The following is a 23,438-nucleotide window of genomic DNA, read 5'->3' as shown; positions in this document are numbered from 1 at the left end:
TTAATTCTCTCTCATAGTAATTAATTTAGTGGGTGGAGTAGATATTTGGTTAAAGCTTCTTTTCATAATTATGGTCCTTGAGGTATCTCTTAACCTTTTGGGGATTGGGCTTTGAACGTGAAAGGGAGGCATTTGAACCGGTTAATCTTACATTTTACTACCATTTTATTCTACTTGCCTTTCTCTCATGGAACCACTTAAAATAAATAATCAAGACCCTACAGCCCTTTACTCCGAGATGCGATGGAATCGTAGATTCTTAAAGAAGAAGGGACGTTAAGGGCCTTCTCTTTCAGCCTTTTACCAGGTGTGGCAATTTCTCCTCTTATGTCCCTGGCATATTGTTATTTGGTTACATACTGAACACTACATTAAAAAAAACTGTAGCTCATATTTTCTGTAATGTATTCCGAGGAACTCTAGTTCCACAGAAATTAATATTATTGGGGTGGGGCGGGGGTGGGGAAAATGTTCTGTGGTCAAATAATTTGGAAAATGCTGCTTTAAACAAAGTTAAACAGGTTTCTTTACTGCAGGACTTCTCAGAACCTTTAATATGCTAATGTGCATTGTGAATCTCCAAGAGGGGGATATGATATGCAGCATTCTTGAATACTTCTATTGACAGGGAGCCCACTACCTCATAAGGTAACCCATTCCTTTTTTGTACAGCTCTAATCCTTAGCTCTTCCTTACACTGATCTGAAATCTCTCTCCCATAACTTCCACTTCTCTTAAGTACTTATTGGTTATACTAAGACCACCACACCCTCTTATGTTATCCTTTGTGTAGTCATTATATATATGATTCTGGCCAGGCTTGTCTGGACTATTTTTTTATCATTAAATAGCATTCTGGTAAATGTGGCAGCCATTTCTAAAGTCTCGACCTCATTGTCACTATGCTTCTATACTACTCTTCAGGCTCCTTCATTTTGAATTTCTGTGAGTTTTTAAATATACTTCATCTTTCTTATTGTTGGGTATGGTTGGGAAGATTTTAGTACACATGCTTGATTTCTGTAAAGAAAGGCGAGAACTAGAAGAGTGTATGTGTGCCTACCAGGCCTGGGCCCAGGAAGCTGATGTAGAACCTGTATGTTAGAGTGAACACTGGTGGTAGGGAGAGGGGCAGGACACTGCAGCAGACCTGTGTAGGAGAGGGTGCTGTGGGGAAACCCTGACTCGACTGAAAATACCACACCCTTGTGTTGGAATGGTATGACTTGTGTAGGTGTTCCTTTTCTTTAGTGAGGACCTGGCCCCCTTGCCCCCAAAAAAACCAGAGAAAAGAAAGATACCTATTTTATACCCAAAGACATCCATACATTCAGATACCATAAACCTAATTGTGTGTGTGTGTGTGTGTGTGTGTGTGTGCATATAAATTTATTTCAATGGTTAGGAAACATCAGTCTTACTAGCTGAGGTGACTTTTGTCAACACCTGTAATAACAGGATTTGAGCATAGTAACCTTGCCAGATTCAGAGGGTGACCTCTAAAATCAAGCTCTTTGTGCAGCAGTGTTTTCTGTTGATCTGTAGAGTGTCACCAAAGAAATATCACCGTGAAAATAAGAAAAACGTTACATTGTTTTTTAATGTCATTTTATTGATTCAAGTTAGTAAATGTGAGTTTTCAATAAGAGCTATTAAAATATTGTTTTTATTTTTGGCGTTTGTGATCATTTTTAGCACTAGTTAAAAGTTAAAGATACATTTTATCTCCTAGCACATTAGATACATAGTAAGCAGTAAGTATTTAGTACAAACTGAAACCTGATGTTTTAGTATTAGGCATCTGTCAAGTAAGGATACATAGATCTGTCAAGGCTTTCTACTTTTTCATATTTTAAAAACTTAATTAAACCTACTCTAAACACAATTTTGAGAGTATAGATCAAAAACGGGGTCTTACACCAAGTAGATATATGGTATAGAGAACACTGAGTTGTTCATTTTTAAGGAATTCAGTCTGGGGGTACAATGTATTACAGACTTATTGTTAGTTAAAGAAACTTGGTTGGGGACTTCCCTGGTGGTCCAGTGGTAAAGAATCCGCCTTCCAGTGCTGGGGACGAAGTTTGGATCCCTGGTTGGGAAACTAAAGATCCCACATGCCGCGGGGCAACTAAGCCCGTGCGCCACAACTACCGAGCTTGCGCGCCTCAGTGAGAGAGCCTGCATGCCGAAAACTACAGCGCCCATGTGCTCTGGAGCCTGCGCACCACAACTAGAGAGAAGCCCACGTGTCGCAGTGAAAGATCCCACACGACTCAACGAAAATCTGCATTCTGCAACTAAGACCGGACGCAGAGAAAGAGAGAGAGAGAGGGAGGGAGGGAGGGAAGGAGGGAGGAAGAAAGGAAGAATTAAAAAAAAAGAAACTTGGTTGGTGAGTTGTTTTGATTGGAAAAAGCTTTATATCAATTCAGGAACAGAGCAGTGATTTTTGGTAATAAATTCAGAATTAGAGCATTACTACATTATTAGAATCATAATGAAAGACCTAGAGGTCACATATCTCCAAGCAGAACTGTAACCAGATAAAATAGTTAGAAGCCCCTTTCTTAGAGAATTTGAAAATAAGAAAGCCTACAGCCTTTCCAGCAATATACTTTGTTGAGAAGTTGATATAAAAGTTTGTGTATGAATAAGAGTTTAAGTATGTTAAGAATAGCATAGAATTTTACAGTTTACAAAGGGCTTTTCATATAACTTCACCTAATTTAAACCTCATAGCAATTTTATGAAATAGGTGATACCATTTCCATTTTCCTGATTTATAAGCAAACAAACCTAAAGTTGAGAGTGGTTGCACAGTGAGTGGAATCAGGTTTTTTTTTTGTTTTTTTTTGAGACAGTGAATGTTCTTTCTAGACATTACATCTGCCTTTTTTTAGTGGGATTTGATTATTTTGTTTGTTAGGTTTGTGGAGTTTTTATTTATGTTTGGGGGTTTTTGTTATTTGAAACTGGGAGGTTATTAGGTGTCCCATTCGTTTGTACAGTTTTCAATATAACGAACGTTGGTATTTTGTGTTCGGCACTTGTCTTCTCTGGTGATAGTATTTAGAGCTGATGGGTGGTGAAAGGCATTGTACCTCAATAAACTGCTTTAGGAGTCTGTTCATATTTATGTTGCAGCAGCTGATATTTATAACTTACTAGAATTGGTCGAAATATGTTAAATCATCTTTTTATAAATTTAGCAAATAATACCTTCTTTATAATGCTATAAACTGCGTCCAAATGGTCATCACGTGGTGGCTGCATGAGTTGTCTAAGCCCCCAAATATTTTTTAAAAGGATTCAACATGTGCTTGCCTTGTTTTTGTAGGCTATGAATATATATGTATACAACTTGTTCCTTTAGGCAGAAACCAGTCTCTTAAAACTGCTATTCAGAAAGAGACTTTTATGAAGAAGAAAGATATCAAATGAATCTTCTAATCCTTCATAAGTTTTTTTATACTAAGTCACTACCTTTTTTAACCCTTCAGTTTTATCTTGAAATAAAATGAGTAATTGGCATTTAGTGTCCTTGCCAAATAAAATTTTGTGCCTTTGTGTGTCTCTAAGAAGCAGACAACAATCTGATGAAGGAAGTAAAAGCTGTCACCTCCTCAATAACTTGAGTTGCAGGCTTCTTATCCTGTGAGGCACTCTTTGACATTTGGAGCCTCCCGGTTAAACCCTGGTTTTACTTGTTCTTTTCCTGAACATTTTGTTTCATCAGTATAAAATTTTCTGATGTTTTATCTAGCAATTCTAAGTTAATTTTTTGTTATTTAAAAATAAGTACATATTTTCCATGGAAAATATTGATACTCTGAAAAGAAGAAAGTAAATAACCCTGAGTGCTACTGCTCAGAGATAACTAATAGCAAATTATGAAAGTGCCACCTGACCTAAACTCTAGACAGCTCAGAGTATCACTGTTTTTACAAATCTTTGTCAGTTTGATTGACAAAAATGTGTCTTCTTAAATTTACATTTCTATGACTCTCTTGAAAATAGATGTTTTTCATGTTGGTCATTCTTATTTCTTCTTCTGTGAGTTGCTTTTTCATAACTTAAAAAAATTAATTTGTAGTTAATTTGTAAGCACTCTGTAACTGTACAAATTATGTTAACCCTTTTTTGTGTATATTGTTAAGTTCTCCATGTTTTTAACCTGCTGTTTGTTTCCAGAGTTTATGAGTTGAGTTCAGCTTTGATATTATATGTTGCTACCAGTAAAATAAAATATGGCCTTTCTGTTGTTGAAAATACCCTTCAAGGTGATACTTAATTTGACAAAAATTATAAGGAATCATTTTTGGACACATTTTCTGATAGCCTTAAAACTAATTTAAGTACTGTTTTCAGGAAGAACTCTAATGCATACATAAGTCAGGAATTTGAGTAGGGAGATTACTTTAATATTTAAAATTACAGTGACTGTATAGTTTTTTAACATTTGCTTTAGTGTATAGAATAAACTTACATGACAACAAAAGCCTTGGTCTAAATCAGTAACTTAATGATTCTGATATTTATGTAGTTCAAAAGATTTTTTAAGGTAATAAATATCTGAAAAACCTGGGTTTGTTCATCAAAATCACACTTTCCAAATTATCTCCCCTAAACATACTACGTCTATGAAAATTTTTGATTGACAATATCATTGTACCATAATAATGCGGAGGCTTTTCTAGCCTCCACAGATACAAGTTTGAAGGAATTTTACACTTTTGAAATTTATTATTTTTTTAAAAAAAGTTTAGAGCATTTTGATATTACATAACATAGTATACAAGCCCTAGGGGAGAGATTGCCAATGATGTTTTAAGCCTAGTGAGATTAAACAAATATAATGAAGATTAATATTCACACGATTACAGCCTGAAGTTAATGATTTCACTATAACTCTGTTAAATCAGGTTTTAAAGAATTTTTAAGAAAACTTAGGAATTTATCCATAGATAAATAATTTTTAGAAAGTATAAAGATTATGAGTCTCATTGAATTGGCATAAGGAGTAACAGTTCTTCTAACTTCCTGATTGTTCCCTTCCTCAGTTTGTAAGAATGCTGGAAAGCTGCTCTAACTACAAGTTTTATAGGTACAAGGAAGAAAGGAGAAAGAAGTAAAGTTTAAATTTATTCAAGTAAACTTTTGCTTCAGGGACAGTACCTAAAATCATGTCTAAGGCCACGTTCAAGAAAAAAGAAAAAAAAATGAAAAGAAAAATTAGCCATTGAGTTAATTTAATTTGCAGTAGTGATGAGCAGAGCAGAATAGGAAGGTTCACATTCGCAAATCTAGACTTTTGACATTGTCTCCACCTGCATTTATACATGCAGCCAAAGAGATGCACCGGCAGGCTTGAAAAGAAGATGGTGTTCATTGTATAGCTGGAAAAGTCTGTTCTATTGCTAGACCTACATCATTTGTTGTGCACGATATTTATTTTTTAACATCTCTGTCATAACTTTGTGGAAAGCAGAGTTCATTGCAATGTGTTAAGTATTAATTTGTTAAATGTAAACCTTTAAATTATACCAGAATTGCCCCTGTTTTGAGTTGCTTTATTTTTTAAATAGAGTGAGAGGCCATCCAAATTGTGAGAGTACTCTGGCCTTCTTTAACCTCTGAGAGATCCTGAACTCTCCAGTTCACTCTGTGTGATGGTTAAAAATGTATGATCATGTTGTTATGTGTCTCTTTCTAAGAACAGCATGTCCTGGATGGTTGTCCTCTCCCCCTCTAGACTCCCAACGCATCCAGGACAGAAGAGGTCTTGTTCAGCTCTGTATCCTCAGAAAGTAGTATCTAGCGTGGTGCTGAGCGCCTAGTAAGTGCTTAGCTGTTTTCATGACCAGATTAAACACATTTTTTTTTCATTTCTTACTTATTTGAAGTGTTTTCTAGAGGAATGCTCAGAGAATAAAACCCAGAAAGTTTTGGTGCCAATTCAGAAAAAACTACTCATTTTGGAAAGAAATCTGTTTGGGGAAAGTTTTTGCCCTGTGTTTAGTCGACGAAATATTTCGACTAGTGTAATTTATTTTATCTAATGTATATTTCCTTTATACCCAACATAATGATCCAAAACATTTTATGATCTCTACAGCTGCAGTAAGAAGAGGAGTTTGTTATTTTAAACAGAGGCTGAAGAAACTATAGAATTAGCAGACATAAGAAAAAGTGGAGAAGGTAGAGGATGGAGTTGCAGACTCTACAGGAGGCTCTTAAAGTGGAAATTCAGGTTCACCAGGTATGTTGCATTCATGGCTTCTCCCGCATCATGTTATTAGTAATGGCTAAATTAGTAAACAGGCTATCTCTTGATTTTTAGTAGAGCTTTTAATCGTTTTTCAGTCACTTGTCCAAGAGTCATGTTATTTGCCTTTTATTAGTACTCAACAAACTCATTGGTAATATTTTTGAGAACTTTAATAAAATATTCCTGACTTCTCTTCCAGACAAAAGAACTAAAAATATTCTTTTCCATATAGCGAAGGTGTTAAAAAAAAAAAAACTCTTTTTATCTGTTTTTTGGTTCATCTGAGGGAATTCGTTCGTGTGACTTAACTTGCATATTTTATTTGTTTATTTTTCTAAATTTACTTTTTTGAAGTATAGTTGATTTACAGTGTTGTGTGAATTTCTGCTGTACATCAAAGTGATTCAGTTATGCATATATATATATACATTCTTTTTCGTATTCTCTTTCATTATGGTTTATCATAGGATATTGAATATAGTTCCCTGTGTTAACTTGCATATTTTAAATAACAAGACATATTTAAATTGACTACCATGTATACTGAAGTTTTTACTCATATGTGATTTTGGGACATACTCCTCCTTCTCAAGAAATTTTGAGATGGCAAAGTTAATATTCTGCTTTTAGTTCATCCTCACAAGACGTGAACAAGTCAAAATAAGACTTTTCTTGGAAGACTCATGATCTAAATTGAACTAAATTACTAAAAATTAGAGTTCTTAAATATTACTTTTGTTTCATATTTTTAATTCAAGCATACCAATTTTATAAAAATTATAATTATGAAAAAATTTAATGTTTATTGTTTAAAAATCTAATTTAAATTTTAAAATTACATTTATTGACTCAAAAGGGATATAATATTCTTCCTAAAGTTATCACTCTCAATATTCACATTATTTTCCTGTATATTTAACTATTTTCTTAGCATAAAATTAATAGCTTTTATATTCATCCTTAATTATTATATAGCATTTTGTTTGTATGGTAATAAACATTTATTTACGTTTATCAGTGTTGGTTGATAGTCTTTTAACATATAAAGTATGTAAGATATTTCACTTCAGTTATATTTAGAATCCTTTCCTATTAAAAAAAGTTTAAGTATTAATAGTAGGGACTTCCTGGGTGGTCCAGTGGCTAAGACTCCACATTTCCACTGCAGGGGGCACGGGTTTGATCCCTAGTCAGTGAACTAAGATCCCGCATGCTGCGCGGTGTGGCCAAAAAAAAAAAAGTTTTAACAGTAAATCCAAGTGACATGCCTTGCTTGTAAATCTGATGCTGTTATTCTGATTGGATACATGGTAACCTACATGATCACTGATCATGACAAGTTCAGGGATGCCAGAAATGACATCAAAGTAAGCACTGGCTATTAGGCTGAGGCCAAAGTCAGATTGTACATTTGACTAAATATTGGGGCAGAAGCCACCCCTTCATCATTTCCACTTAGGGAAACTAGGGCTGAAAATGAGCTTACTGTATAGAAGGTATGTCCTGAAACTACCTGGTGTTGCTGTGGTAGAAGTATACTTTTGTTCTTTATGGACTGAGATGATTTAAAAAGTAGTGACGTACACGTGGTTGTTATTGAATGAATGTTTACATAATAATGGCCTGTGATGGGCATCTCATCTTTTTTGGGAAATTGCCTTTTTGATTATTCTTATGCAGATTTTTTAAACTTTTGGAGTATTTTTACTCTACATGGAACAGAGAATAGTACAAAGCAGAGGTTAGCAGACTTTTTGCAAAGGGCCAGAGGGTGAAGTATTTTATACTGTGGGCATCATTTATGGTCTCTGTCACAACAACTCTGCTCTGCTGCTGTACACACAGGGCAGCCATAGACAATGTATAAATGGATGGGTGTGACTGTGTCCCAGTAAAACTTAATTTACAAAGGCAGGGTGCCTGTGGGCTGTAGTTTGCCAGCCCTTGGCTTAAACTATACTCTCATGAAAAATTGCTGCGTTCTTACAATAGAAAGTAACTTCAGTTTGATAACACACAACGTCACTTAAAGTCACTAGGGATTTGGATGGTCTAGTTAAGTTGCCCAGCTTGTTCTGTCCTGCCTCTAATGGTCTGAAATGCAGCTTGCTTGATTATAGGTAGAAAAGTTGGCTTATTTATTTCCTCCAGAGGCAGAGACTTACTTTGGTTATCAGTTTTTAAATTTCAGTGTCGTGGAGGAAAACCTTTTTCAGCTTTAAAAAGGTAACTTTAGTATAGTACTCCACTCCCTGGTGGCAAAAGCAGAAAGGAAAATGAAGGACTTTTTTCATTGAAAAATGTGGCTAGCCTTTAGGCTGCATTAGTAAAAATGTATATGTATAAAACCTTACGTTTCTGTTTCCGTGAGTTCTTGGAATGTGTGTTATTACTATTTTGTAGATTAAGACCAGGATATAGAAGAGTTACCACTGTCATATATGAAGTAGACTGTAGTAACATATACCTTGTGTATTTGGAGGTCACATGGTTGGCAGTCTCAGCTATCCAAAATGTATACCTTAGCACCTGAAGTGAGGTTTTTGACAAGCTAGAATAAATGTTAGAAGTCACACAAGATTATACATTTTACTCAAGGGGGATTTCTTAGGCTATTCACTCATCTTAGAGTTACTTCACTGAGTGTATCACAAAGCAGCTCAGAAGTAGCAAATTGGAATTGGGGTTCAGGGGCTCTTAGAGGGAGGCATAGTAATAGTAGCAAGATTTGCTAGCTGACTGCTTGGCAGTAAGGAGTAGACTGAAAAACTCAAATGCAGGCACAAGAACTCTTTAGAACACAGCAGTTTGGGGCCTTTATTGTAAGGACCTTTTTGTATTGTTTGCAGAATAGTATATTGAGGTAATCATGCCTCTAAGTGTCATTAACTGCTGCTTTTTTTCTATTTAATAAGGCAGATAAGTATATAATATATTTTAGAAAGGTTTTATTTTACGACTAAAAACTATTATTTATTTATTTATGACTGTGCTGGGTCTTCGTTGTGGCGTGTGGGTTCTTCATCGCGGCATGCGGGCTTCTCTAGTTGTGGCCTGTGGGCTCCAGAGTGCACGGGTTCAATAGTGCGGTGTGCAGGCTTAGTTGCCCCGCAGCTTGTGGGATCTTAGTTCCCCGACCAGGGATCGAACCCATGTCCCCTGCATTGGAAGGCGGATTCTTAACCACTGGACTACCAGGGAAGTCCCTGTGACTAAAAACTTCAAAAGTGTCTTGTCACCCAAAGAGAGGGACAGATTTTTCAGCTATGTGAAAAATTCACTTGGAGAACAGCTTATTCCTAGATACTTTTAGGACTCAGCCTTCTGATATTCCTTTATGCTTCAAATTCTTCCGTCCCTGGTTATTGTTACCTTTGGGCAGTGATGCTTTTGGAAGTTGGGTTAGGTCAGTTGACATCCATTTTTCTTTGTTTTTCATTTTTTGGACTTATGTGTTCCCTAGTAAAGGTCTTTCTCATTCAGTATTCTGGTAATACTCTCCTTCCCACAGGAACCCAGGTAGGTAGAATTTCGCATTACTGTTCCTTCGCTTCCTTACTCTCAAATACTGAGCATCACTGCTCCACTGAGTACATCCCCCCTCCCCCCACAGAGAGGACAGTGGCAGAGTCACATCTGACACTAGGCTCCTTCTGTGAACCAAACCCACAGACTCGCCAAATCTGTTTGCTGTATACACACAGGCCTGTTTTTGTGTGGCAGCACCTTCTTTCCAGGACTTACTTGGGACTCTGGACAATGACAACCTTTTAAAGGGACGTTTGGCTTTTGGAGCGTTCAGCTTATTTAAATTGTCTTTTAAAAGCTCCCCTCCCCCAGCCCATCTCCAGGTTTGTTTAAAGGCAGGAAGCTCTTCGTTTCAAATATAAAGCGATAGTTTGATTTTTTTTTTTATTATTAAGAGGAGTGTTTCATTAACTTTTTATATGGATCACAAAAGCTTTTGGTCTGTTCTGATTGTGGTATTGCTCATTTTTTTGTGTGGGCTTAAAACTCTAGATTTTGGGGGCTGAGCCTGATTGGCCATAGTGAGTTCATATGTAAGACTGATGGCTCTTTTTCTCTTTTTATTATCAGAAACTGGTTGCTCAAATGAAGCAGGATCCACAGGTAAAATACTACTTTTATTCATTTAATTTTTAAATAAAAATAATTTAAAATAAAGTGACCATAAAATATTAAAATACAGGCAATACTTAGGTTTTAGAAATTATCTCATCTGTAACAGCAATTTTTTTTAGTACATTGGTCTTCATGTTATAAGAATTAAGAAAGCTCCAGTCATTCTATTATAATATAGCTATTATTTCATCTTTGTTACTGTTATTTTGCTTGTATTTTATGTTAGTTGCTTTGAATATTTTAGGGAAAAGAATTGAGAGTTAATACTCTTCATATAGCTTAAATTTCATTTCCACAAGCCCACTTACTCAAAATCAGAGTTTGCAAGGCTTTCTATAATCTCAGAATTATTGAATATGGCCCAGAACCATTTTTATTTTCTCATAGTTTATAGTATAGAACATTTAAGTACTTAATCTCACTATGTTCAGAATAGAATTTTAGAATAATTTTTTTAAAGCATTTTTAAAAATTTCATTTTTGAAAGAGCCCTTAGAGAGGGTTTTAAAGAACCTTATATAGTAATTCATCAGGTGTTACCTTTTCTTTAAAGTCTCATAGGGGTTTTTGGCTCAGGCATTTTATTTTGTATCCCTGAAGAGAAATCTTCCTAAAAATTTATCTTGTCTTTAATTAGTATATTTATTGTTCAGGCAGTGTCTTTTGCAGCAATTAGACAGTGGGTCATAAGTGTGGAGAGTATTTATTCAGACAGTCTCAGGATTTCTCCCTTGCATTTGTTTACTCATAATCTGTTCGCAGAACACCTACCTAGACCCATTGATGGTGGGGTGTGTGTGTGTGTATCTGTATATTTGTATATGTACACACACACTTTTTTTTTTTTTAGCTTGTTAAACATACCATACATGCCTCATTGTAAAGTTAAGTAAAAAAGCTTCTCGGATTAAAGAATGGTACTGAGGCAGATTGATTTTTAGAAGTGGGAAATAATATTCATTTCTACGAAGTTAGCCCCCAGTGGCTTAACTATTGTGTTTTTAACACAAACCGTTGATTCTGAGAGCTGGCAGTGATATCCACTTAACTCCTGTTTGACAGTCCAACTTCTTTGAGAAGCTTCTCCATTTTAATTTTTTTAATATATATTATAATTTAAATTAGGTTTAGGGAACCAAGAGTCAGTAGACCTTAGATGAATAGATTCTTTTATATTTAATATGGTAACCTATGTTATCAGCAACTGAAATATTGTTAGAAAACTTCAGCATTTCTGATATAGCTGGCAGTCATGTAACAGAGCAGTCTTAATGTGAAGAATCTGAGGGGGCAGTAAGTTGCTGGACAGTCTTATGGGTGATCTCATTAGAGAGGTCTTATTTCACATGCTGTCACAAAAAAGACCACATGGAGTAAACGTGAAGGGGAGGATGTATGCCCCGACCCTGTCAGAAGACCTGGCAGGATGAATTGAAAGAATTGCATGTGAAAGGACGAAGGAAAAGTAGTCTCTCATTGGGGTGGTATCCAATCTGCTAGTGATCCTGTTACATTAAGCTTTTGAAAACTTTAATTTTGGATTTTTCTCTCATGTGAGTAAAAGACAAGCACGCTCAGTGTATCTCATTTAAAATAGTATTCTTTTCTGATTCCTAACATTTTAGAACTGAGAAGTTGCCCTGGTAGTCAGTATGTTAATTTGAATGATGTAGTGTTTAAGGCAGTTGCAGCACTGACAGCTTTTCAAATCTAGGCTAAAATAACAAATGTACTCTACTAAATAAGGGAGAGGGCAAGCAGAGAAAAACCTCTTTTTTTTTTTTTTTTTTTACTGATAATGCCGTTAAGCATGCAGTGTGTTCATACTTACAACTGATTAGTGGAGCTTTAGGTTTTCTGTCAACTGTTACTTCTTATGAAGAATAACTATTTTAGTAGAAAGGAGTAGTATTACAGTACAAAACGCTGAAATATAAAACTTCTTGCAGTTGCAAAGGAGCTTACCCCTGTTGTAGTGTTAGCAACCTACATTTAGGATCTATGCACTGGGTGGTGGTAATATGACTACAGTTTAATGCATGACAAATATGATTGGCTAAATGCTTAAGATTGCTTCATCATTTGTAATACAGTTTGCATAAAGTCATCTTGCTACTCTTCTGTTAACAAATGAAATATCTTCCTCACAGATATTTTTTCTTTCCAATCAGAATGCTGATTTAAAGAAACAGCTTCATGAACTTCAAGCCAAAATCACAGCTTTGAGTGAGAAACAGGTAGGGGAAAAAGGAGGGGGGGCATATTTTTAACATTGTGTTCTAAAGATATGTCTGCTCGAGGCTTCTAGGAGAACTGCTATTTTTCCTCATGTGTGAAAATAAGTGTGGGCAGCCAGACTCAGTTTTAATTTTGTTTGAGATCTGTTTATCTATTTTTATTTTTGGTTGAAGTCAGTCTCTAGAGTACCCCATGGGTATATGTTACTGGCAAATATCTAAAAGCAGGGTGGCAGGCTGCTGTTAACTGTGTTAATTAAACTCTATAGTTTACCCATAGAGGATAGGGGCAGAGAAAGTTAGTGGCAGTATGTGATAGAGAATCTTAGAGTTGCTGGATGTGCCTTGTTACCTGTTTCAAAGGCTAGAGATGACATTGAACTTAACGTGGAGTGGTTGTAAGTAGATTGCTCTAAGTGTAGATCTCCCATTCTGATCATTGTCATTCCTTTATGTTAATCTTTGTTAGATATTGACCTACTATTATGTGAAAAAACTTTGGTGGAGCCTTGTTAGATATATTCTATGTAGGACAGAAAAAGAACATCTTGATTTTTTTCCCAGGGACATCTGGAAAGTGTTCTTTGGAATTTCTTGTATAATGACCTCCACTTCGCCAATTCAGGCAGCTCCTGCCACCAGGTGGAGTGTGACAATTGATAGAGCTATAAGTAAATGTCTGTGGTAATCTGACAAAGCATTTGTTTTCTTGTTCCTTCCCTACCACTCTCCCTCTGGTTAAAAGGGGTGGTTTTGGAGTAGATGAATGTGTGAACCAAAATGATGAGGTGATTTGCAATTGATAGTTCATACTAGTGATATCTTATTGAAGATTTTTAGCTATATAGTTCTCAGTTATTGATTTTTGTGTTTTTTTTAAAACTTTTGTTTAGTGAAATAATAGCAGTGAGAGTAATTTATTCCTGGAGATTCCTGATTGTGTTTATATTATGTATTGTATTGTGTTTTCATTTAACTAAGGGGAGAAATAAATTTTGAGAACTATGTGGAATAGATACGAATCATTAATGTTTCAGAATAGAATCTTTTTCCAAGCTTAGTGAACAATTGCTTTTTTCTTCCCTCTCCTATTCTAATGCTTCTGCATTCCCCCATCTTGCCTTCTTCAGAAATAAGAGGTATTTTAGATTATGGAATTGCCAAACTAAAATTGGGAGGAGGTAACATGGTGGAGAACAATTTGTAAGGAAAAATATAAACAGAGTTTGTTAGACGTATTTGGCTCTGAAAGTGATTCATTTCTCTAAAGTCAAAATGATGTGTGTTAGTGAAAATGTTCTAGCTTTAAAATTCTGTTAGCACTGAGCCTCCTTAAAATTTCAGGGTTAGTTTGACAAGATGCCAACGAATGAGTCACTTTTGCTGAAAAATTCACGTGTTCTAGCAGGGAAAGAAGGTGAGAACTGATTAGTGGAGTAGGGGATAGGGGATGTTATCACAAAGTTAAGACAATCTAAGGCTACATTTGGGGAAAATGGGGCAATTGTAAAAAACGTACATTTATTTGAAATTTTTATGAGAACTGATGTAAAGATTTGGTTTATTTCTGTAACTTTTTATTCTTTAATGTTTTTTCTGCTAGGTACCTCACTTAATAGAACATTGCAACCATTTATGTTTAGTAAGACGTTTCATCAAGTGGCAAACTCTGTCATCTGAACTAAGTTTGGATTTTAGAACCTAGAATTTTAAAAAATGCGTGTAGCATCAGGAAAATCTTAGGTATACAAAGTAAAGAAAGCTAGTGTCAGAAACTAAAATGCAGTCTTGGCAGTTTTTAAAGTATTTGCTTAACTGTTGAAACAACCTTTTTGATAGAACAGAATATGTATCATTTTTAGGTAGGATAGTACTTGAAGGAAGCACAGCTATAAAATTCAAAAGCTTGTCCTTCCTCAGACCTATTTCCAACATGAAACACTGATAATTTTGTTTAAAATAGTTTTATTTTAGAACAAACTCCCAATGCTGTATACCCAGCTTTTTGTTTTTCCTTCTCAAAAGATCTACTTAGCCTCTGGCAAAACTTACTGATTTTCCTCCTACTTTAATAACTGAAATCTGAATTACCTTACTCGCATGACTAATAATTTAATATTAAGTTTTTGGTTATGAGAAAAAATTTAAATACAGAAAAGTTCAAAGAATGTCATATTCAAGAATTAACAGCTATTAACCCTTTGTCATATTTGTTTCCGTTCTTTTTCTATATGCATTTTTCTATAATCATTGTTCCAAATCCCCTTTAAAAATTATAGAAATGATAAAAGCATACGTTCTCTTATGCTTTATTAAAAAATAAAACATTGCAGATAGTCACCGATTCTAACAGTAGGCACTTATTAGTTCTTATTTGTTATTGCTACCTCAGTCTTTGATACTTATTCTGTTTCTTCCTCAAGACTAATTACAAAATGGTGCACTCCATTTCGGAAAATATAGTCTTTATTAAGCATCCTTCATGGCTAAAACTCAGTGAATTTCAATGAATTCTTGTTAGATAGTTCCAGTGCTTCAACCTATAATTTGAGATTTCTGAACAGAAGCTCCCCGTGGCAGTTTTTGAAGTCATCTTCTTGACCCACAGGGCTTTACTCTGTGGCTGACAGGTTTTTTTCTAAACATTAAAAGTATATTTATATATTTATTTATTTGGCTGCGTCAGGTCCTAGTTGCGGCATGCAGGATCTTTAGTTGCGGCTAGTGGGATCTAGTTCCCTGACCAGGGCTCGAACCCAGGCCCCCTGCATTGGGAGCATGGAGTCTTAGCCACTGGACCACCAGGGAAGTCCTTGTGGTTGACAGTTTTAACCCAGACTTGATTAGCTAAATAAATTATATGTTATATAGCCATTAAAAATCATGGTTTCAAAAATGTTTTAATGACATAGGAATGCACTTGTGGTAAATTAAATGAAAAAGCACATGCAACTTCATATGCATTACAATTCCATTTTTGTGTGTTGTGTGTATATATGTATGTAGGCATATAAGCGTATAAAAACAGCGTCATTATAAAATGTTGTTGCGAAGTGATGATTTACAGGTAGTTTATTTTTTCTTTATAGTCTTATGTATATTTGCTACATTCTCCACAACAAATACGCTTCCTTTTTATAATCAGAAATAGACAAGAAACAATTATTAAAAAAAAATTTTAACACCAAATTCTTGTCTTTTCCAGGGAGGATTAGCATTTAAAAATCTAATGACATTCTCCTTATGGTTTATGAACCACTCTAATCAGAGAATCCAACTATTTTAAACACTAGTAGTACTGAAGTGTAGAAGCAACTGTTAATTTCTTTAATAGCATTTGTTCTCACTCTGCACCCTTCCCCTCTCATTTTTGACATGTGTATGTGGTCTTTTGCTTGTCATAATGGATATTCTAATATTGGAGCCAATGCACTTACTTGCTTTAGTGCTCTGCTTTCATTCTCATTCATTCATTGTAGAAGCAATCTTAACATCCCAGTTTGTTGCTTATTCCTACTGAGATTCAGGCTTAGGCCATAGTAGTTTCATCTTTGATTTCCCCCGCCTTGAGGGGTTTGCCACCCCACCTCCCTTCACCTGGTGCTCTCCTGGCCAGGCATTAGGTAGGTTGCAACTTAAAAGTTACTTCCTCAGAGGACCTATCCCTGAAACCCCTTGCTCCTGTCAAAACCAACAGTTTCTATTATAATCTCTCATTGAACCCTTCATCTTTCCTTCATAGCTGTGCCATTTAGGATTAGGTTCAGCTGTGGATGACTGAAAACCCAAAATGAAAATGACTTAAACAAGGTAGAATTTTATCTGTCTCATGTGAAAGCTCTGTAGGTGTAATAAGGCTGGTGACAGTGGTTCCACAGTGCCAGGGAACCCAGGCTCCTCCTATTCTATCGCTCTGCCATTCTCAGCATGAAGCTTCCACATCGTAGTCCAAAATAGCTGCTCCATCTGGTAAGAAGGGGGAAAGCAAGCCCTTTATTTTTAAGGATGTTTACTGGAAGTTGCATGCCTCACTTCCAATTGGATCCCATTGGTCAGAACTTGGTCGCATGGCCCCAAGTAGGAGCAGGGAATGCTGGGAAGTATAGTCCATTCCAGGTGGCCATGGGCCAATAAAATTGAGTGAGCAAGTACTGAGCAACTAGGGGGAAATAAATACTGGGGATAATTAGCAATTTCTACCACAATAGTTTATCACAATTTGTAATTACATATATATGATTATTATTTTTTAATATCTGTCTTCCTCACTAGACTGTTTCAAGAAGTCAGGGAACATACTTATTTACTTCTTTATTCCAAGTATAGTATCTAGCATAAAATAATATTTAGCACAGAAAATCATTTGTACTTCTTAAAAGAATTATTTTATCTACCTGATCTTTTTCTCTACTTGTAGATATTTTTTAAACAGTGCATCTTGCTTTTTATACTTTTTAAACTTAAATATTATGAACATTATCATACATTTTTGTGTGTTCTTTAAGAAGGTAATTCTTTTTTTTCTTCAGTTTTATTTAATTTAAGTAATTATTTTTGCTGCACTGGGTCTTAGTTGTGGCACGCGGGATCTTTGTTGCGGCATGTGGGATCTTTTAGTTACGGCATGCGGGCTCTTAGTTGCGGCATGCAAACTGTTAGTTGTGGCATGCATGCGGGATCTAGTTCCCCGACCAGGGATCGCACCCGGGCCCCCCTGCATCGGGAGCGTGGAGTCTTAACCCCCTGGACCACCAGGGAAGTCCCAAGAACATAATTTTTAATAGCTTTAAATATTTAATAGTCTGGCTAGATCATAACTTATTTAACTATTCACACTATTGTTTGATGATAGAATGTTTTCAGTTTTTTGTTGTTTATAAATGTTGCTATGATAAATTCACCCTAAATATGTGAATCTGTTCTCTCTAATTGCCCCAGGATACATTCTCAGGTGTGAGATTATTGGGTGTATTGGTCAGCTATTGCCATAACAGGTCTGCATAACAAACCAGTGTTTTATTGAGTTACAACACTAAGGGTTTATTTTCACACTGGGTCTAGATCCTCCTCATCTAGGCTGGGCTTGGCCAGGCAAATCTACTTCAGTTTGTGGGTTGGTTGGCCTGCCTCAGGCTGTAGGTTGGGTTAGATCTCCTCTAAATGTGTTTGTCCTGAGGCCTATCATGAAGGGGCAGCAACTACCTGGGGCATAGTCATATATCATGGTTTATCACCGGAGTGTAAGAAATAAGCCAAACTACCAGAACATGTTTTAAGCCTCTGCTGGTATCGAGTCTCATTAGCCAAAACAAACCATGTGGCCAAGCCTTGCAAAATTACATGACAAAGGGTGTGAATGTATAATTTTATGACAGAGAGAAAATGAAGAGTTGAAAGCAATAATCCATCTACCATTCTTGGTCAAAGTGTATAAAAAAACTTTTACAATATTAAAAAAAAAACTTTTATTACTTATTTCTAAATAGTCTCCAGAAAAGGCTGTATCAGATTAACAGCATATATGAGAGTAAACAAGTCTTCCCCAAGAGATACCTTAGCGGGGGCCACTAACGGGGAAGCACTTTGCTAATTTGGAAAATGTATTAATATGTATCTGATGCTTACCTGAAGGTATATTTTTCATGCCATTTGTCCATGGTACAAATATTCCATAGAATTACCTTTTGATTTTGGGTTTTGTTTTTCTTTCACTCTTTCCTCTATTTTTCTTAATCCTTTTGAGAGAGGTAGACCCCGTCATAGTCTTTGGTCTTTGCTCCTGGTTTGCTCTTCTGACTCTGTGTTTAAAAATCATAGTCTCTATTCCTTACAGATTGCTCAACGTAATACAAGATGAAATACTTTTCTGGGTTTAATAAATAGTTGCCGTTCATGGACCCATTCTCATTTAAAATTTGAACATATTTTAGTAAAGTAGATTCTGAAGCCTTTGGGAGAGAAGTTTCTGTTTCTGCCATAACTAATTATGTTTCCGATACATAGAACAACATAATTTAAGCTAAGTAGGTGACTTGAACAGTGGACTGGAGGGGGCGGGGGGGCAGGGGGACCTTGAGAGTTTGATTCTGTTCCTTACTCTGTCACAGACTTGTTGATAAGATTTTGAGTTATTAAGTAATTTAATACGTCTGTTTCCTTAGTTATGAAATGTTTGAATAATGCCTTTTAAGAGTTAATGAACATGTATCGAGTGCACTGAATATTTTTGGAGGTAAGTTCTATTTAAATTGAAATTGTTAGCTTTGGTCATGGTGGTTAACTTCATCTCATATGTAATACCTTCGTCTTATAAGTAAAGTACTACTTTTTTAAGGAGCTTAGAACATTTCACATTTAACTCAGTCATGAGTACATCATTGTAATACATAAACTGGGACATGGACTATTTGTGACTTAGCCACGATTAGATAATTAATTGTATCAGATTCACGACTAGAATCCAGATCACTGTACTATTTGTTCAGTTTTATTTAGTAAATTATATTCTTAAATTACTCTGTGGACCTTTATCACATATTTTTTTGAAATAGGACATTAGGCACAATAATTACATTGCCTTTAAGCTCCATTGCCTTGGAGTCATGTAAGTAAATTAGTTCTTGTAGTTTCATACTGGTAACCTGATACATGACTGTCTCCAGCCTCTGATACCAGTAACCATAGAAAGTTACCCTCTCTCATTCATAACCAAACTAGTGTGATTGACATGTCATATTAGAATTTAGAATTGTTATTTTCTTAGAGTTCCTTGAATTATAATGGGAGTCTGACCTCATCTTTATCTAAAGTTTAGGAGTTCCTAGGATTTAATCTAGTTCATCCCCTCCTGCACACTGTTTATGTGAAACCATTGGTCCAAATGTTTGTTGAGTTTACTGACTCTTGTGTGCATATGTTCCTTCTCCCTTGCACCAAATACAGGAAATGTATTATTTCAAATTCCTCCTGGTGAAATCCTGTTGTCTTATAATAAACCAAGATGAGACGAATGAAGGGCTCAGAAATACAAGGCAGGAACATAAAGGTTCTGAAGATTGAAAGGTTGTCTGCCTTTGATGTGACTGGTTCCCACTGCTGCATTATCTCCTGGGTCTTTTTAACCTTTATTCTCAGAGTGCAGTTGTCTCTATGGCCGGTAGTTGTAATCTGCTGGTCAAAGATTTAATTATCTCTTTAAGATAGAAAAGCTTGATGAAGGAACTCATATTTTAATAATATTGTGCCATGTTACTGTAGGACATTTTACCTGAATATGGTGGAGGAAATCAAGTTAAGTGGGTGACTTGTACCAAGTGCAGCAGTCTGCTAGGTGAGTAGGTTAGAGTAATCTTCTCAGGTCATCCTAATCATTTATTTTTGGTGCTGGTAAGTACAATGACTTAAAAAATTTGGTTTGAAAGTTTTAATCCTCATCATCAGGTGTTGCATGTCTTGACACTGGGCTACTGGTATCTACTGTATTTATTTCCTCTTTACTCATCTCTTACTTAACAGAGAGCAATTGCTTCAAGCTATGAAAATCTAGTCAAAGCCCAAGTTTGTAGCCCTGTGTTTAGGGACTCTTCACTTTGACTCTTTGGAAAACGTTAATCTAATTCTTGGGTGGTAGGTGGTGTACACAACAAATGCTTAACAGGGCCTTAGCCAGTATAATTCTGACTCTACCTTTCCACTGTGTCAGTAAATTAATTTGTGCTTTTAAATAATCAGTTCATTCTAATTTATTCTCTTCTCCCTGGGATCTGTGTTCTTTTCAAATTTCTTTATCGTTCTAAGATTCTGACTCATCTGTTTGTTCCACATCCATTTGTTGAAAGTTTTCTGTGGTAAAAGGCATGGTCCTAGGCCCATGGGAGATGCTGAGAATGAAAACCTTACAGTGTTACTTCCCTGTGACTGGTCATCACCTAAAAGATGTGCAGGCTCATTAACCCTGACACCTTTGGCAACTCATTCTTCTTTTTTTTTTTTTTTTGCGGTATGCGGTCCTCTCACTGTTGTGGTCTCTCCCATTGCGGAGCGCAGGCTCCGGACGCGCAGGCTCAGCGGCCATTGGCTCCCGGGTCCAGCCGCTCCGCGGCATGTGGGATCCTCCTGGACTGGGCACGAACCCGTGTCCCCTGCATTGGCAGGCACCACAGCGCCACCAGGGAAGCCCAGGCAACTCATTCTTGATTGCTTCTCTTGCATCCTTTCCTGCCATACATACCGCATAAGTTCCCTGATGTCACCTTTATTCACTGGAGTCTCTAAAGACTTCATGCGCTTGTACGTGCTGTTCTCTACAGCTGAAATTCTCTTTCCTCTTAGCCTGGTAAATTCCTGCTTATCCTTTAAAGACCCAGTTTAAGCAAAGATCCTCTAAAACTTCCCTTGACTTTTGTCCACACTCCAGGCAGAGTTAGAGATCCGTCTTCTGTGTACTCATGGTGTTTATGTCTACCTCTCTTACTTGTACTTATTGTGTTGTATTGTAATTGTATGTTTGTAAGCTCCCTCGAGGACAGGGAGTGTGTCTTGATCATGTTTGTACCCCCAAAGCCTAGATGGTGGATATGTAGGCAAGCATTTTTGAATGTATTAATTCATTATGCTTTCAAGAAGCTAGTAATCTAGTAAGGTGGCCCAGTATGTTGAAAGTCCATACTAAGAAATTTTACCATTAAAAGGAGATTTCCATTCAAATAGTTAAATTCCCCCTTTTTTGGGAAAAAATATTCTCAATATTGTTTCCTACTTAATGCTTTAAGAACATTCAATAACGTTATTACCTCTGTTCCAATTCAGAGCAGCTTAATCATAGTTCCAGGAAAGGAAAACTTTTATGAAGTGAAGTAGCATAAACTAGTAAATGAGCCTGGGTCCAGCAATCTGGAAACGTAATATATCTAGAAACAGTGTCCTCTGCATCGTTGCTACATCACTTACCTCTTTCTGTAGTACCTCTTTAGGTTTCTTTTCCTGACCTTATAAAACATGCTTACATCCCTGGTATTCTTGTAAACAACAACAAAATTCCTTCCTTTGTTTCTTAATTTATTTCTGCCATTGTCCTCTCTCTCTCTACCCTCCATCCCTTCATTATTAAACTTATTAAATTATTCAATATTATTCAACTCAGGCTGTATTTGGTACTACATTTTTTTTTTTTTTTTTAGTCCTGTATGAGCCCCACTGCAATCAGTTTCCATCTTCATTCTACTCTGTTGAGCTCACAGAAACTTCCAGTAACATAATTGCCAAATCTAAAGGAAGTTTTTCACACTTCATCTTACTTGAACTAACTGTAGCATTTCATATTAATGACCACTTTCTTCTTCAGAGAACCAAGAACCTTCCTTTCCTGGTTCTCCTTTTACCTCTTTGAATGCACCTGCTCAGTTTCCTTCTCAGGCAGTTGTTCCTCAGCCTACCCTTTAAAAACTAATATTCTGTATGTATTTTATCCTTGTCTTCCTTTTCATCTTGCTCTGTTTTTCCCCTGTAGGTGATATCCTGCCTTAAACCACCTTAAACTGAGCCTTAAACCACCACTGAATGCCACTGACCTCTTTATTCCTCTTCTCCTCTCTTACCTGAGGTCCAGACAGATGTGTATTTTCAGCTTCTGCCTGCTAGATGTCCCAAAGCTCTATATTCTCCGAACAGAATCCTATATCCATCCCTCTTCAAATTCTACTTCTCCTTCTTTCCCTTTGTGGTTAGTGATACCCCATTCATCCAGTGGCCAGGCAGAAACCTGGAAATGATCATGGACTTCTTCTCACTCTCCCTTGGTCTCTCATCCATAATTACGAAGTCCTCTTTATTTAGGCTCCTCAGCATTGCCCATACCCTCCTACTCCCTTTCCATGGCATTGCCTTGCATCCAGTTAGTATCTCTTATGATTCAACTTTTCCGCTATTTTCAGGATGATCTAAAGTAAAACCCTTGTATGTTGCTTTCCTGCTTGAGATCCTTCGGTCAGTAACTCACCTTCCCTTGTACTGTAGGGAAAAGTCCAAACTCCTTATGATGGCTCAGAAAACCCCTCATTATCTTGTCCATGCCTGCCTCTTCACCGAACTCATACATACCTTTTCCTCCAGACTTCCACATACTTAATTTTCTTGGTTATGCTCCATTGTTTCTTTGACCTGGGATGTTCTTTCCCATATTCTTTGCTTAGAGCAAACCTGGAGTTACCTTCTACCCTTTGACCCAGTAAGCTAATTTTTAGGGCCTTATGGTTCAGAAATAGCCACACAAAAATTGAAAACAACTACAAATAAATCAGGGTGCAATTAGCAAGTAATACATAAGAGCTGTATATGCATATTATGAGGTACTTAACTGAATAGAAAGATGAATGGAAGGTGAAAAAAGCAAATTATAAAACAGATGTACAATATGATTCATTATTTAAAATACAAAATATTTAAAAACCATGTTTGTATATATGCATTCATGGTCATTTATACTTGGAAATACATGGGAAAACTATAGAATTATTTACGTGGAGCTGTTAACAGTGATTGCCTCTAAGAAGTGGGATTCAAAAGAGGTGACCGAGGATGCTGGCACTTTTAACCTTGTATATTCTTTTTAAATTTGTTTTTAAAATATTGAAATATAGTATAAATACAAAAACTACACATATATGTATATATTTATATATATGTACATCCGGCTCAAATATATTTTTACAAACTGAAACACCCAGGTAACTAGCACCCGTATCAGTATCAGAACATTACCATCACCACAGAAACGGTCATGTGCTTTC

General features: G+C 36.2%; 1 protein-coding gene across 2 annotated transcripts in view; it reads left to right on the top strand.

Moving 5' to 3' along the window:
* The window catches only part of PHF21A (PHD finger protein 21A), a 189,304-nt gene that overhangs the window by 31,219 nt on the left and 134,647 nt on the right, over positions 1-23,438 (top strand). For both annotated transcript variants that reach the window (XM_082659961.1, XM_082659960.1), the window contains exons 3-5: positions 6,119-6,262; positions 10,370-10,402; positions 12,586-12,651. In XM_082659961.1, the coding sequence (XP_082516087.1) occupies positions 6,209-6,262; positions 10,370-10,402; positions 12,586-12,651 (153 nt within the window). In that variant the 5' untranslated portion in view covers positions 6,119-6,208. The remainder of the gene's footprint in view (positions 1-6,118; positions 6,263-10,369; positions 10,403-12,585; positions 12,652-23,438) is intronic.

The sequence above is a fragment of the Grampus griseus genome (assembly GCF_964374135.1).
Source record: "Grampus griseus genome assembly, chromosome: 8".
In the NCBI taxonomy this organism is placed as follows: Eukaryota; Metazoa; Chordata; class Mammalia; order Artiodactyla; family Delphinidae; genus Grampus; species Grampus griseus.
This window is presented reverse-complemented; position numbering and strand designations above follow the sequence as displayed.